A 16,910-nucleotide genomic window follows, 5' to 3' on the forward strand; every position below is an offset into this window, starting at 1 on the left:
AAAAATAAAAAATATATCAATGCGTCTTGGTAAATTTTAATTTGAACGTATATTTCCCCCCACTGCCAGGGTATATAACACTTTGCTTGGAATTTCTTGGATAATCATTACTATACCAATCAAACTTGCCACCATATCCAATGTAACCGTGTTTCTCTTCAAGTTCAAATTGAGTGGCACTACCAACATTGTTACCACCACCACAGAGTAAATGTTCTTGATCCTTATTTTTAACAATTTTACAATACCCGCTTCTGGATTTTATATAGTAATTTCCATAAGTAGATTTAAATACTTCAAAATTGGCCGGAGTTCCTTTGGTCATCCAATGTCCATTACGGATGACAAACCCATTGCTGCCATCACCGTTAGGTCCACCAATTCTAATTACGCCTACTGAAGATCTACCCTTTCCTGGCGGAGTAGGATTATGGCGCTTATAGCCCTTTGGATAGTAGTATATTTTGGAAATTGGACAATTAGAATAAGTTCTAAAAGAATCAATGGGCGTAAAATCTTGAGATAACACACTACCTCTATTAATTAAATGATAGTACCAAATTTCATTTAAAGCACCATAGCTGTCACATTTAAAAAACACGTTATGACCTTGAAAATGTTTTTTCAAAGCACTTGAAATTTCGTCTCTAGTATATGTCTTATCTATACTTGGAGTTATGCCCCCCTCCATCAAAAATTTGTAAGTGTCCAGTTTTTCAAAAAGTTCCACAGAAATACGAAAATAGTCATAAACAGCCCGATTTTTTAAAAGTCCACCCTTGTCATTGGCCGTATTCTTGATACTGTTGCTCAAACTCTGGGAATCTTCCCACCATCGCCCATAACACTTAGGATTCATTGTTTTAATACATGTGCCATGCTTGTTGTACTCATGTTTCCATAAACTGCTATCATCCCCTGTATTGCTTTTCCAATAAACGCTCATTTTTTCCAATAATTCAGGTCCAGTAATCGTTAAATCAGGTAACACATCTGGTACATGAAAATTAGAATTATTCCCCAACATCTCATCAAGCTTATAATTTATATTTAAACTGGAATCACAGAATTGTTCATATGAACCATCACAATTATCAGGCCACAACCCATGTAACGTGAATTTATTTGAAGGACCAGCCTTATCTCCTTCCAATTGATAATCCCAAAATTGAGTTTGCAAAAAAATACCACCAGGATATTCAAAACAGCAAGAGTCTGAAATGACTGTCTTATTGCTACAACTTAAGGGTGTGTCTATGGGACATTCCAAATTTCCATTACTTACTTTAAAAAAAGTAGATAGGACCAAAAATAAAAACGTAACTTTAATAAATATGATATTACCATTAGCGTTAGTGTTGGTTCTTACTTTACTATCTCCCATGCTTATCGAAGGATCTTTCTGTTTTTCTGTTAGTTCTTGCTTTCTTTCTATTTATTATTAGTAATAGTGGTGATGTTATATGTATATATATATTCTCGTTATTCTTTTAAGTGTTACTATTAGTTCTGTTTTTTAATGTAAATACCTTGGATTTATAAACTAAATAGTAGTTTGTGTTAAAAACTGATTAGATTCGGTATATATAAAATTAAAGGGGTGGGAAGCGAGCAAAGATAAGAAAGCTTTATGTGATAAGTAACATGAGTGTTTGAAATACTAAACAAAAAAGAAGGGAGAGAAAAAAAAAAAAAAAAGAAAAAAAAAAAAAAAAAAAAAAAAAAATCTAAACATTTGTGTTTATCTTCTAAACAAAAGGCAACACATTAAATATAAGCAATTACAATATTTGATGTTTACACACATATTGTTAACACCAGAACAAACGATACATAAGTTTTGTATATGAATCATAAATACTTGAGTTAAGCTGTTATTTCACTGCCCCCTGTGGAAGCTAAAGTCGTCTGAGAGGAAAATGCTAATAGCCATTTTATGTTAGTTAACATACATTTGCATGCCATTGTCCATTGAAAACTGGGTTTTTGTCCATTTAACTTAATACTTAATCCATTTATTTTGTCTTTCTCAATATTGTACGGTAATTCGGTCGGTGATGATAAATGATTTAATATTTTCGTAGTTATAAACAATATTAATTCTAAAGTTTTATCAAATTCCGTTTCCTTCTGGAAAAAATTTTTGATTTCCTCTGTCAAGCTACTATTTGTTTCGTGATAACAATCATAAGATTTCCATACATATTTATGCTCAGTTTTACTGCTATCTGCACCTCCTTCTCGTACTAAAACCCTGGAATATGAACCCAGTGGAACTAATTGTATCCCATTTAAGCAAAGATTTAATTTCTCTAGCACACAAGAGAGCAATAGTATTATTTGACCCAACGCAGCATTAATTTCTTTCCATGAAACGGGAAAATCATCATATCCGCCCAATCTCAATCCATTAATTGTCCCAAATGGTCCCTTATGCGTTATTTGGAAGATCTCGTTACAAATATTAATTTTTCTTAAATCATCCAATTTGTTTAAAACACCATCATACTCCAATTTCAAAGACTTCCAATCTTGCCAGTAAACCAATGAATTCAAATTTTTCAGATTAACCTCCTGCTGTATTTTGGTTGTCTCGGTAATAGACTCGGCCTCTTGAATTTTCAAATCCTTTAATTTTTTGTCTAATTTTGATGATTCATCTTCCAAATTTTTTAACTTTGATACCAATTCCAACTCGGTTTTCTCTAAAGAGGCGATTTCAGTTATGTTTTTTTTATCCTTTGTATTACTACTATTAGCAATATCATCATCTGTAATGCATGAACTTTCTTGTTGTAATCTATACAAAAATTTTTGATAAATATCTCTTTCTTTAATACTTGTTCCATGTTGTTTGGTAATTTCTTCTATAACTAAATCACAACAGTCTTTACACAAAGGATGGTCTATACCGCTTTTAAATGATAATATATTGAAAATAGTGGTTAGTGTATTTAAGTGTCTTGATAGCGTTGTTTTCCCATTTAACTTCGAAGAAGAAAATAAACTAGCTGTGTAATCGTTTCCTGATATACTCCCGTTGATATTACTAAGGTCAATATCTTGACTAAGATCTATATTACTATTATTGCCGCTACTTGTCAAACTATCAGCACTACTACCACCATCGATAATCTTATTACTATTATCATTTAAAAATACATATGAAGCTAAGGAATTAGAGATTTCAGGGTTGGAAAGTTCGTTTATCGGCTTAACAGACTGTAATTTTTCGAGCCTCTCTTTTGGTATATCATTAGGTGTAATCTTTTTAGATCTTAAATTTTTATGGGGCAAAGATGTTATTATCTCATTCATTTGAGTTAAAGATAAATCTAATAGTGAATTATCCAAGTATAAGGGTAAATGACATTTTTGACAATAAAAAAGTTCATCAGTATCATCAGTAGTGTTGTTGTCATCTATAATTTTTCCCATATTACTATATATTGAATTTTTTTTTTTTTTTTTTTTGAATATATGTTGTTAGCTTAGCTATTACCTGTTTCCCAGTATATGTAATACTTAAAAATTTAGACACAAACCAATTAGAGTATCCTATAAAAAATCAATTAAGATGTTTTAATTGTTCTATAAATATTTGGGAAAACTATTTAAAAAAATAAATATAAAAGTAATTAATCAAATAATCGTGTAGCGGAATAAAGGGAAAAAAAAAATTAAAAAATTAAAAAAATAAAAAATTAAAAAATTTCAACCTATTAAATTAACTTTCATATAACATAAAATGACACACATTACCATGAATAACTGTCTAAAAATTATTAAAAAAATTTTGTTTTTTTTTTTTTTTTTATTATTATTATTATTCTTTATTTATTAAAATATTTTTATACAGAGTTAATATTATCCTATATACAGGTAAATGAAATATGTTTCAAATTTTATAATACCAAAACAAATTCACGGGCCTCTCATGTAACTTTTCAACAATACTGTGCGGATCTACATTAACATACTTTCTTTGCATTATATCATTAGCAGTCCTCTCTAAAAAAATTTCTTTCATTTTTAATAATAAATCACCATCTTCTTCGTGTGCCATTGGATAAGTGTCTGAAATAATGCAACGGTCTGATGGGAAAAAATCATCATAATGAATTTTTTGTCTCTTTTTCTTCCCATTATTCTTGTTAGTATTTTCACAGTTGCTAGTTTCTTGTTCCTTTATTGCTTCATGATAACGATCAAATGTTAAATCGATTAACTTCATTAAAGGCTCTCTAACTGCGACTTTAATTCCTTTGGGTACCCAAATTTCATGCAATCCTTCATAGTTATAAGAACCAGTACTGGTTACTTGAAAATATCCAATATCTTTTAGCACGATTTCAATTCCACCTTGAAACGGTGGAATAACATGTCTAACAAAGTTATTTTTGTCCGTTAGCTTTTTACTATTTACATAAAAATAGCCGGAGAGTGGATGGCTGTATGGTTTAGGATTACTAGTATCTAACAGTTCATTAAGAATCTCCAATCCTTTATCTATATTTTTAAACTGGTAGGACTCTCCAGGAATGAATTGAGTCACTCTATTTATAGTATTGGGTGGCGCAACATAATAAAATAACCCACCTAAAGTATAGCACTTACCATTTTCAGTGCCTTTCAAAGTAGTATAAGGTCTTTTGTTAACTTTACTATTGTCAAAGCGATGAGTTTTCCTTATTAGATCACAGTATTTTTTAGAAACGTAATTAGATAAATCGTATTCGATATCTGAGGGTAAAGCCGATTGTGTCGTATAGCCTGGTAAGTCATAAATCAATTTTTCATTGTCTATCATATAGGGAGTGGCGTTTCTAGTTAAATTCGGGATGTGTGATACACCTGCCTTTTGTAAATGGAAAATACCGGTATTATGACACATAGAATCTTCAGTATTCTCATCGCCCTTATTAAGCTTATTATCGACTTTTTGGTAAGTTTTAGAATTTAATTTGAATCCTTTATAGTTTTTCAATAAAGAATTTATCAATGTTGATTTACCAGCATTAGCAGTCCCTATTAAATAGTTTTTAGAATTTTTCAAAAGAGAATATACAGATGACACGTTCCAATTTTTATAAGCGGAAAACGCCACTATTTTATTACTTTTGAAATGCAAATATTTTTCAAAGAAAATTTTGAAAAATGGTAATGCCTTGCGTTTCAAAAAAAATTCATTTTTACCTAATTGATCACCTTTTGATAATAATAATGAAAGATTATCAGTATTTCTGTCACTTTTGTTATTTTTAGAAATGGCATATTTGGAGCTCAATTTGAAAATTTCTCTGTCAACATTGTGTGGGAAGTCAGATAATGGCATAATATAATGGATATATGCAGTCTCGTTGTGAGTTCTGCTTAAAAATTTATTTTCTATATCTTGCAAAGTGTATGCGGGGAATTCTTCTTTATTGTATTTATTCTGATATAATGCATCAGAACATCTTTTACAAACAATTCTTTTTCTGCCATCTTTATCTATCATTTCATGTGATATTATTGACTCTTCAGATTTTTTTGTTAACTCTTTGGCTTGCTGAACATCTTGAGAAAATAATAAGTATCTCACATCCTCAATGGTGGTGATTTTATTGCTTATTTGGGGCTTTGGCTTGATATAGAATCCAATTTTTTTAGGATCTTTGTCTTGTAATTCAATGCCGCATGAAAAACATTCCAAGTTTTTATTTTGGACAGTTGTTGTTACTAAACGCTTTGAATGCACATATTGTAAAGAAATCCTTGTCCTAAAATTTATTTGCCTAAATACACCAAGTTTATGCGGAAACATGTTATGAGATATGTATATATAAACTATATGCTTTCTGGGAGATTATTTCTTAGGAGCAAAGATCTATTATCACATCCAAGGAACATACATATATATATACGAGATTTTGGATTATCTTTAGATTAAATAAGGTTGATCTAAAAGTTGAAGCATTTAACAAAAAGCAAAAAGGATGAGAAAAGAAGACTTTCCATCTATTTTTTTTTTTTTTGTTTTCTGTTTTCTGTTTTTTCTTTTTTTCCGACCGTTTCTTTTTATATACATATAGATATATTTTTTTCCAAAATGAAAATATCGTACACTTACTTACTCAGTTAATACGCAGAGCTATAATATATTTGCCTTGTTAAAAAAAAAAAAACAAAAAAAAAAAACAAAAAAAAAGAAACGACAGGTTAAAAAATTTTTTTTCTTATTACTTTTGTTAAGCAAAGAGCATCTTTTTACTCTAAATATTGAAACTCTTTTCTACTCAACGTTTTGTTACTTTAAGATAATTGCCCAAGTTTATTATTTAATAATATTGTATTGATATCTGAAGGACAATATTCAAACACATTAAAGGAAAAGACTAAATATACCAAAAAGTAAACAATGGGTAAAGTTACTAAAGCTACTAAAAAATTTCAATCCAAACAATTGAAGCATGTTTTGGATCACAGAAAGAAAATCAAGGAATTTAAACAAAAGACTAAAGGACGTAGAGGTAATAAAAATGAACAGGAAAAAAAAGACACACAATTAACCAAAGAGGAACAAGCTGCCATGAAAAGCAAAAAGGAAGAAGTTTTTAAGGATATGAGCGTTGATGATTTCTTTTCTGGCGGGTTTGATGTTCCACAAAAAATGAAAGCCCCATCTAAAAAAAAAACAAAGTCCAACGAAGAGTCTAGTTCTGAGGAAGAGGAAGATGGAGATATCGATATGGATGAGTTGAAAGAAAAAGATCCAGAATTTTATAAATATTTGGAAGAAAATGATAAGGAGGTCCTAGAATTTAGTGCTTCTAATCCGTTGGATGACATCAGTGAAGATGAGAAAGATGAAGAAAACCATGAACAGAAAAATGATACATCTAAAGAAACTAGAGATGAAGATGGAAAGGTTGAGGTTTCTTTAAAATTGGTGAAACAATGGCATAAAGCTTTAAAGGAAAAACCAACCTTAAAATTAATTAGAAACGTCGTTTCTGCCTTCAAAGCCGCTGTTAATCTGAATAATGAAGAAATCGCTGAATCTTTTAAATATACTGTCAGTAATGAAGCTGCATTCAGTGAGTTGATGTTTCTAGCCTTGAAAGATTTGCCCAACGCTATCACTGAAAAGCTATGCCCATACAAAACCAAAAATAACGTGAGGATACTTCCATCTACCCCAATAGCCACTAAAATAGGATCCATTCTAAAACACCATGCAGGATCATTAATTACCTTGTTGAATGATACTACTGATTCGGATACAATTACATTAATCTTGGGCTCGACCGAACAATTGTTACCCTTTTTCCTATCCCATAGGAAAATTCTAAAGGAAATTGTTAATTCGGTGGTTGAGCTTTGGTCTACTTCTTCTAACTTGGAGGTTCAGTTAACTTCTTATACATTTTTGTTACTATGTAAGGAATTTAAGAACGCTATGTTAGAACTAGTTTTAAAATCATCCTATTCTGCAATTATTAAGAACTGTCGTCAAACTAATATTCGTACTATGCCATCTATTGATTTTCAAAAAGATTCGGCCGCGCAATTATTTAGTATTGATCCAGTGTTGGGTTATCAAATTGGTTTTGAATATATTAGACAACTAGCTATACACTTAAGGAATTCTATAAATGCTACAACTAGTACTTCCAAAAACGCTAGTAAAGTTTCACCAACTGAAGCTTATAAGAAAATTTATAATTGGCAATTTGTTCATTCAATAGATTTTTGGTCTAAAGTTTTAGCAACTCATTGTAATATAGAAAAGGAAAATAATAGTTTGAAAGAATTGGCCTATCCATTAGTTCAAGTTGCCATTGGTGTTATCAGGTTAATCCCATCTGCTCAGTTTTTTCCATTAAGATTTTATTTGTGTAGATCATTAATTAATTTATCCAGAAACACAGGGATTTTTGTTCCTATCTTTCCAATTTTATCTGAAATATTGCAATCTACTACATTTACTAAGAAACCTAAGGGCAGTACCTTAGAAGCATTTGATTTCAACCATAATATTAAATGTAATGCTGCCTATTTAGGCACTAGAGTTTATCAAGAAGGTTGTGGTGAATTATTTATTGAATTATTGGCTGAGTTTTATTCCTTATATTGTAAGAGTATTGCTTTTCCGGAATTAACTACACCGGCAATCATTGCTTTGCGCCGTTATATTAAAACTAGCAAAAATGTTAAGTTTAATAAGCAATTATCTGTGTTACTCGAAAAGTTGAATGCCAGTAACAATTTTATTTTGAGAGAAAGAAGTAGTGTTGATTTCACACCAAATAATTACAGTCAGGTTAATAACTTTTTGAAAGAATATAATTGGGAAAAAACTCCATTAGGTTCATATGTAGTTACTCAACGTGAGGTTAAAGAGGAAAAGATGAAAATCTTACGAAGCAGTTTGGCTGAAAAGGATGCTGAAAAGAATGTGGAAGATAGTGATGAAGCAGAGGAAGAAAGGGAATTAGTAGATGACGATGAAGCTGAAGAAAGTAGTACTACTGACAATGAATAAAATAAAATTGGCTTGGCTTGATAATTATTAAAAAATTTCATATGATTTGTATACTAGTTAGTTCCAAAATATATATCTAATTCTATTAGAAAAAATTAAAAAATAGTAAATAGAAAATGGAAAATAGAGAACAAGGAAAAAGTAACTTGCACACAATCAAAAAAATAAACCTCCGAGACGGGGAATCGAACCCCGATCTGGCATGCGACAAACGCCAATTCTAACCGTTAAACTATCTCGGACAATCATCTGTTACTATCGTAAGCGTAACTCAGGATTAGTCGTAATAATTACGGGTTCGGATTATGGTAATTAATTTTTTGTTCTATTTCGATCTTTATATATAATAAAGATTATTTAAAACTATAAATCAATCATGAAGAATATCTTCCAAAATATTATTCCTGTTATACTCTTCTAATTTTTTCTTGCCATTAGTTCCAGTTATGTTTGTTTAGTGACGTGGTACCGGTCAAGTAAATGACTCTTCTGTACATCAATTAATAATAGAATTAACTATAATTACCTCCACGAAGTACTCGCTATCAGAGTAAGAGTATCTTCTACTAAAAACTCAATAGAAATACTGCTTTTTGTTTGTTTGTTTTTTTAATATACTACTGTAAAAAAATAACCTAGTCTAAAAAAAAAAAAAAAAAAAAAAAAATTCACATTCTCAATAACAGCGTTTGTAGAACCAAATGTTTCTTAAAAAAATTAACCGCTTTAAATATAATTTAGCCGCCGAACTGGAAGTTCCCAAGCTACATTCTTCTCATATTGGATAAATATTAACGTAATAAAAAATTAAATATTTTGAAATCTAAAGCAGTAACATAGAGATTAAAAATTAATAACTACAACCAACAGTTACAAAAAATAACACAAAAATGGAAGTCCCTAATATAACTGATCCTGATAAAACGTTGGTTGATAATGAAAACCATCATGACACTGCCAGTGTCCTAATTAAAACTAATGAGGTGCTATGTAATGAATTTAATTTTAAAACAGATCACTTATCTGCAAAAAACTTAAGGCCTGAGATTACTAAATTAAAATTGTTTTTAAATGAATTAACTAAAAAAGAACAGCAATTAAAACAATGTTTAAAAATTATTAGAGAATATAAAAAGGAAGAGGAAGTTACGATGTTAACCCAGAAGTGGTATCAAGTCATTCAATGCGAACTAAATTATTTGATGAATTCAACGCTTTTAAAATTTGACAAAATGGGAGGATATGATGAGTTCATCAAACGTGAAGTTGAATTTGAAAAACAAAAACTAGAATATCAATTCGATGATTCGTGGGATGACCAATACAAAACCATCACTGAATCTGAAGATTTCCAAGCGTTAAGCATTCAAGAACAAGATGACTATAAAGAAGAGATTGAAAATAAAAAGCTTGAATTAGAAAATCTAAAAATGAAAAAAATAGAGGAAATAGAATCAAAGTTGGTAAATCGTAAAGAGTTTGATATGAAAGAGCTATGTAAAATGTTAAATGTTGATCATGATTATGTGTTTAATTACCCAAATAACAAGGGTACAATAAATAAATAAATTTACAATAATATTCAGCATTGTGTATAAAAAATTATTAAATGGCTTTTTTCTTTCTTTCCTTTGTTATTACTGTCAATGTTGTGTTCCTGATAGCATTTATTTAGTAAAAACATCATCTAATTTTAATCTAGGAGCAATGTTCATTGCTATTAATTCTTGAAACAATAACTTGGCAGCATATGGAATAGACATCTTTACTATATTTTCAGAACTTTTACATGTGGTACACCAGCCGCTATACCCCATTAAACCACATTTATTACAAACATCGACTTCAAAAGCATCAGAACTAATCATCAACCTTTCTAATAATAATTGGGAAGCACCATAAGCAATAACACAATCTCTTTCCATTTCACCTAATCTCAACCCACCATCTCTACTTCTACCTTCTGTTGGTTGACGTGTTAACACTGCTCGTGGGCCTCTGGCTCTTGCATGCATTTTATCTAAAACCATATGCTTCAATTTTTGATAATAAATTGGACCAAAAAAAATATATGCTTGAAGACACTCTCCAGTGATACCGCTATAAAGCATATCCTTACCTGAATAGTTGAAACCATGGTTAACCAATATTTCCGACATCTCCTCTAATTTAGACCCACCAAAACAAGTACCATATTCCAAAGAACCGTTTAATGTACCAGCTTTACCACTGACTAACTCAATCATTTTTCCAACAGTCATACGTGATGGGAAACCATGGGGATTCATAATTATATCGGGGCAGATACCTTGGTCATTAAATGGCATATCTTCTTGTTTAACGATAATACCACATACACCCTTTTGTCCGTGTCTAGAGGAAAATTTATCACCTAATTCGGGTCTTCTATTTTGTCTCAATAGCACTTTGATTAGGGCTTGATCGTTGTCAGAAACGGACATCATAACTTGATCAACATGAGATGATTCTGGTGCTCTATAAACTACTGGGGTTTCTCTATATTGCGAGACATGGTGTGATAGTACACTATCAGAAGCATTTGTTGGAACACTCTTATTAATATACACTTGACCACTTTCTACTTTCATACCAACTTCACCCAAACCATCTGGACCCAAAGGTCTATGCTGCCAAATAGGCTCTCCATTTTCATCTACACGCATACCACCAATGATATCCTGGGTATGATTTGGATAACGTTTTAAAACACAAGTAGTCTTACGACGAGTTTCGCAACGACCAAAGCCACGATCAATAGAAGACTTATTTAAAACCAAAGCATCTTCAATATCGTAACCACTATACGACATTACAGCAACAGTGGCATTTTGGCCGGCGGGTAATTTATCGTATTCAATTAATTCAATTGTTTTGGTCTTAACCATTGGTTGTTGGGGATATATCATCAAATATAATAAAGTATCTATCCTCTTAAATTGGTTATAAGCAATAGCACCAATGGCTTGTTTACCCATCGCACATTGATAAGTATTACGGGGAGACTGATTATGATGCGGGTATGGAATTAGTCCAGCAACTGCTCCCAAAATCGTAAACGGCTCGATCTCCAAATGAGTAATTTCTTTGCTCAAATCTCTCTCGTAAAGCGCTATAAACGAGTCGTTTTCTTCATTGACATCTAAATATTCCACCAACCCCAACTTTAGGAAATCGTCAAATTGTAGCTCACCCTGTTTTAATTTTAGTAAATGGGAAGCCTTAACGCGGGATTCTCCATTAGTAACAATAATTAATGGTCTACAAATTCTACCGCCATCAGTAGCAATATGCACGGCCTTTTGATGTTCATTGGTATAAATCGAAATAAATTCACTGACTTTACCCGTTCTTCTTAAATTTCTGAAATGGGAAACAAACTTAATGGGGAATCTAGTTATACCAACAAAAGTACCGTTAAGATAAACACCATAATGAAGATGTAAAGAAGCCGAGTCTAGTAGAGTTAAATCCTCCACACCTAGCAAATAGCACAACTTTTTGATCGGTTCTTCTTCATCATCCGTGGTGATATGTGTCATCAATGCTAAATTTTTTACTAAACCACAAGCTTCACCTTCTGGAGTATCACTCGTGCACAGCATACCGAATTGAGAGGGTTGTAAAGCCCTAGGGCCCGAAACTTTTCTAGACTTTTCAAATTGGGAGGAGATTCTTGTCATCATACCTAATGCAGAAATGTAGGATAGCCTGCTCAAAACATGTGTAACGCCTGCTCTTTCCATCTTAAATCTCTTTAAGGACCAATTACCTGTAGAAATTGCCCTGTTTAACCCACTCGTAATATTATTGGAGTGTATGTTAATGCTTAATAATGCATCATATTCCATAGCCCTATTAGGCTTTTTCAAAACCTTGTCAATGTTAGCTTTAAAATCACTGTTAAATTTTTTAAATAAATCCTCAAATAATAAAGACATCAATTGACCAGCCAATTCTAAACGTTTATTACCAACATAATCCCTATCGTCTACCATTTTAGGATCATGCATTGCCATAACTACACGACGGGTCATCAATGCAATGTATAAAGCCTTTTCTCTAAAGTCTAAATCTTCCGCAGTCAAATGAGCAATAACCGTAGTGGCAATTGCTTCTATACCCTCTTGTAAAATGGTCAACTTTTGTCTTCTAACTGTTTTCACTCTACTTCCAATAAATTCTAAAGCTTGTTGTTGGGTATAAATTTCGTATTTTGAGGCTTCTTCAAAGTTAACAGCAAATAATTCCTGATAAGTGCTATCATTACCGCAGACCAATTGCATAATTTCTAAATCACTAATAATACCAGAGGCTTTCAAAACGATGACAATTGGCACTTCTTCAGAGATAGAATTGTGCTTTAAATATATTTTGTCATTTTTAGTAACAACATAGGTTTTAGATTTTCTTTCATGTGTCGAAGAAGTTACAGAAGCCTGGACAATCTGTTTTTTCTCATCGGCTTCTACAATGATACGATTCTTAGACAATTGTTCTTGAACCAAAATAACTTTTTCCGTACCGTTAATAATAAAATAACCACCTGGGTCTAAGGGGCATTCGTTCAATTTAGCCATTTGCTGTTCATCGCAGCCACTCAAAATACATTTATTTGATCTTAACATAATTGGCATCCTACCAATTTCTACATCTCTATGCATAATAATTTTTCTACCTCTGGTATATTCCACGTCAACGTATATGGGAGCAGAATAGGACATATCCCTTAATCTACATTGGTGTGGTGGAACAATGTCTTCCTGGATGGTGGAAGTAGACTTATGCCCGACTCTGATATCAATATATTTCAAATAAAATTCTGGATCAACATCACTTAAAATGGTTTGGTTGGCAGCAATAATCTTTTTCAAATCTATATCAACAAAATAGTTAAAAGAATCCAAGTGTTGTTTGACCAACCCTTTGACTTTTAAAAATGCTGGCAGTAAGTTCCATTTATCTTCTGCAGTATTAATTTCATCTGTTAATGTTTTGCCTTGGTAAACAGGTTTTAATAAATCTTCAAATGCTTCATCTTTAAGATGTTTATGGTCTTTCTCCTCTTCAACTTTTACCATTTTCAATGTTTTTTTTTTTTTTTTTTTTTTTTTTTTTTTTTTTTTTTTAACAACGTCTATATAGTTATAGTTTTGCTCTGCTCCGTCTTCTTCATTTTTTAAATAATATTAAAATGGATACCATCAAAGAATTTGTAATATAAATTAAGAAAAAATTCGTTAATGAAAAAAAAAAAAAATCTAATTTGATCGATATGTACAATAAAAAGGAAAAAAAAAAAAAAAAAAAAAAAAGAAAAGATAATTTTGGTTAATTATCGTTCGAAATGATTTGAATTTGAATTTGAATTTGAATTTGAATTTGAATTTTTTTTTTAATCCATCTTTTCAATTTTATGGGTTGACAAAACAATTTACTAGTATTTTCAAACCTCTTTCTAGAACGTTTAATAAGAGGCACCAAATTTTGTTTCCAACTAATACTTTACTAATTAAATATGTCCACCAACAATTTATTTAAAGCAACAGTCTTAGAGTATTTAGAAGGCTTATCGCAAAATGTTCAATCAAGATTATACGAATCACCGGCAGCATGTTTGGCAATATATAGAATTCTACCTCAACTCGCAAAATTTTTAATTATGTCAATGGTGTTTAATCACGAAGACGTATTGCTTCGGGATCTAAATAAATGGGTTAAAGAACAAGGTCAATTTGAATTTGATGAGGCTATAAAAACAATGAGTTCCTTGCATATATTAAAAGAAATTTCTAAAAATCCTGTTCAAGTCAATTTGAATCCAATTTTTAAAAATAGTTTTAGAAATTCATTAACTGGGGGTGAAGTACATGATTCCTTCGGGATTCCTGTGGATGATGATGGTACTATAACAACTGAAAGTTTGGATAAATATGCAGCTGACAAATGGGAAACAATTTTGCATTTTATGGTTGGTACTCCTGGAATGAAATCTCCTAGCGAAACAGTTTTGAGCTTATTATTGCATAGTGGATTAATGTTGGAAGAAGAAAGTGATTATGAACTAAAAATCACTAATGAAGGTTTCCAATTTTTATTACAAGAAATCAATGTTCAAATTTGGTCTTTATTACTACAGTACTTGAAAATGGCCGAGAGTATTCAGATGGACCCGGTAGAAGTTTTAAATTTTATTTTCATGTTGGGCTCTTTGGAATTGGGACAAAGTTATAGCGTTAAAGGTTTAACAGAAACACAGAAAAAATTATTAAAAGATATGACTGACTATGGACTAATTTATCAAACCACATTTAATTCGCTAAAGTTTTACCCAACAAGATTAGCTATAATTTTAACTAGTGATAGTATGACGATTAGATCTGCCTCAATGGCAATGAATAGCGTTCTAAAAAAAGCTGCAAATTACATCAATTATAACGATACTGCGTATAATAAAAATAATACTGCAAATACTGATGCGGATGCCACCAATAACCTAGACAAGGAAGATGCCGATGCAGAAAATAATAATGGTGAGGAAGTGGATGGCAATGGCTCTATTGTTGAGGGCGCATTGATTATAGAAACTAATTTCAAATTGTACTCGTATTCTAATTCACCTTTACAAATTGCTATTTTAGGGTTATTTGTGCACTTGAAAACAAGATTTGCTAATATGGTTGCAGGACAGGTTACTAGAGAGTCTATTAGAAGAGCCTTGAGAAATGGTATTACCGCCGAACAAATTATTGCTTATTTGGAAACACATGCACATCCCCAAATGGTTCGTTTAGCAGAAAACAATTTGGAAAAAAAACTTGCGCTAGATGCAAATTGTAACGAAACGTTAGAAATTTTACCTCCAACGGTAGTAGATCAAATAAAATTATGGCAATTGGAATTGGATAGAATAACTAATTATGACGGTTATTTATATTCCACTTTTGATACTACTGAAGAATATCAACAGCTGGTCACTTATGCGAACGATATAGGAGTTTTAATCTGGAAAAGTGATAGGAAGAAAGTCTTTTTTATAGAGAATGAGGGCAATTCTCAAGTTGTTGAATATGCCAAAAGACTATTGAGTAGAAAAGATTCTATATAAACTGTTTCTATTAAATACACTGTTATATTATATAACCACCAAACTTTATTATCCGTGTTACTTTTATATATTTTTATATATATATTTTTTTTTAAATTTCATAGGTGCCAAACAAAAAAAAAAAAAATTGAACAGTTTTACACTGTAAAGCTCGCACTCAGATTTGAACTAAGGACCAACAGATTTGCAATCTGCTGCGCTACCACTGCGCCATACGAGCAGTACACATTTGTGTGTTTCAATATTGATATACATATTATACAGTCATTATGATTAGTAGGCATAATCAGTAATACATTACTGCGACGGATAATCAGAAGCAACAATGGTATAAAGAAATAGTAATAAGATTTTAAACAATTAACAAAAGTATAAAAAGGAAGAATATCCAGAAAAAATATTATTCATGATTTATTTATAGTTTTAATTAATATTTATTATATACAAAGATCGGAATGGAACAAAATATTAATTACCAAATTAATTCGATAGTTAATACAAGTAATATTGGGTTACACTCACAATTAATTTATATCTTATTATGCATCTATACGCTCAAGCAGCCCATGAAATGCTTCAGTCCTAATCATTTTCTTGTTCTTTTTTTTTTTTTTTTTTATTTAGTTTTCTATGATATTCTAGTATGTAACACCATATAACGGAAGGACAATTATCATTCTGTTTTATTTCCTAACATTTTGCATATTGTATCACTTGTTTAAAAATATTACTTCAATATACAAAATACTATGAGAAGTTACTCTAAGGGAAAATACATTCTTAAAAATTTTTGATAGTTGAAATGATAGACTAATATACATGTTATTATACATATATAGTTGTACATATATATATAATGGAAGAAGGGAGTGAACAAAAAAAAGATATATAAAAATAAATTAAAATGAGCAAATCAGATTTCCAAATGAGCCATATAATACATATGGAGTCGGGAAAAAAAAAAAAAAAAAAAAAAGCTATAAATACGCCATAACCCATAGAAATATGTGAAAGATACATCAGTTCCAAAATTGAAAAATAAATTTAAAAACAAAACATAATACCTTAATGTATAAACAAAAACAACATAAATTGTAATTTAATATGAAAAAAAAGTTAATGCCATAGATAATTGTTTGACCTAGAAAAACAAAATCATTTAAAAAAAAAAACTTGGAAAAAAAATTTGAAAAAAAAAACTTGAAAAAAAAAAGAAAAAAAAAACTAATCTACAGAGAGACATCAATAAAATTCAAA

The 16,910-nt window shown here is 30.7% G+C and overlaps 7 protein-coding genes and 2 non-coding genes across 9 annotated transcripts; 3 read left to right on the forward strand and 6 right to left on the reverse strand.

The window, feature by feature from the left end:
* Positions 1-16: 16 nt before the first annotated feature.
* On the reverse strand, positions 17-1,384 carry RNY1 (ribonuclease T2; the record flags this gene model as incomplete). The annotated part of the gene is made up of 1 exon (XM_046080732.1): positions 17-1,384. The coding sequence occupies one exon, from the start codon at positions 1,382-1,384 to the stop codon at positions 17-19; it is 1,368 nt and encodes a 455-aa protein (XP_045936222.1).
* Positions 1,385-1,866: 482 nt separating this feature from the next.
* Positions 1,867-3,438, reverse strand: VPS30 (beclin 1; the record flags this gene model as incomplete). Its single annotated transcript, XM_046080731.1, has 1 exon — positions 1,867-3,438. One exon carries the CDS (start codon positions 3,436-3,438, stop codon positions 1,867-1,869), a length of 1,572 nt encoding a protein of 523 aa, XP_045936223.1.
* A 460-nt stretch (positions 3,439-3,898) lies between these two features.
* Positions 3,899-5,806, reverse strand: GEP3 (Gep3p; the record flags this gene model as incomplete). Its single annotated transcript, XM_046080730.1, has 1 exon — positions 3,899-5,806. The coding sequence occupies one exon, from the start codon at positions 5,804-5,806 to the stop codon at positions 3,899-3,901; it is 1,908 nt and encodes a 635-aa protein (XP_045936224.1).
* A 594-nt stretch (positions 5,807-6,400) lies between these two features.
* NOC2 (mRNA-binding ribosome synthesis protein NOC2) lies at positions 6,401-8,527 on the forward strand (the record flags this gene model as incomplete). Its single annotated transcript, XM_046080729.1, has 1 exon — positions 6,401-8,527. The coding sequence occupies one exon, from the start codon at positions 6,401-6,403 to the stop codon at positions 8,525-8,527; it is 2,127 nt and encodes a 708-aa protein (XP_045936225.1).
* A 170-nt stretch (positions 8,528-8,697) lies between these two features.
* SCDLUD_002116 lies at positions 8,698-8,769 on the reverse strand. The gene has a single exon. It is a non-coding gene; the product is annotated as a tRNA-Asp (tRNA).
* Positions 8,770-9,417: 648 nt separating this feature from the next.
* Positions 9,418-10,095, forward strand: MEI5 (Mei5p; the record flags this gene model as incomplete). The annotated part of the gene is made up of 1 exon (XM_046080728.1): positions 9,418-10,095. The coding sequence occupies one exon, from the start codon at positions 9,418-9,420 to the stop codon at positions 10,093-10,095; it is 678 nt and encodes a 225-aa protein (XP_045936226.1).
* Positions 10,096-10,194: 99 nt separating this feature from the next.
* RET1 (DNA-directed RNA polymerase III core subunit RET1) lies at positions 10,195-13,626 on the reverse strand (the record flags this gene model as incomplete). The annotated part of the gene is made up of 1 exon (XM_046080727.1): positions 10,195-13,626. The coding sequence occupies one exon, from the start codon at positions 13,624-13,626 to the stop codon at positions 10,195-10,197; it is 3,432 nt and encodes a 1,143-aa protein (XP_045936227.1).
* A 437-nt stretch (positions 13,627-14,063) lies between these two features.
* On the forward strand, positions 14,064-15,653 carry TFB2 (TFIIH/NER complex subunit TFB2; the record flags this gene model as incomplete). Its single annotated transcript, XM_046080726.1, has 1 exon — positions 14,064-15,653. The coding sequence occupies one exon, from the start codon at positions 14,064-14,066 to the stop codon at positions 15,651-15,653; it is 1,590 nt and encodes a 529-aa protein (XP_045936228.1).
* Positions 15,654-15,801: 148 nt separating this feature from the next.
* Positions 15,802-15,873, reverse strand: SCDLUD_002120. Its single transcript has one exon. It is a non-coding gene; the product is annotated as a tRNA-Cys (tRNA).
* Positions 15,874-16,910: the final 1,037 nt, after the last annotated feature.

Source organism: Saccharomycodes ludwigii, chromosome II, assembly GCF_020623625.1.
Source record: "Saccharomycodes ludwigii strain NBRC 1722 chromosome II, whole genome shotgun sequence".
Classification (NCBI taxonomy): Eukaryota; Fungi; Ascomycota; class Saccharomycetes; order Saccharomycodales; family Saccharomycodaceae; genus Saccharomycodes; species Saccharomycodes ludwigii.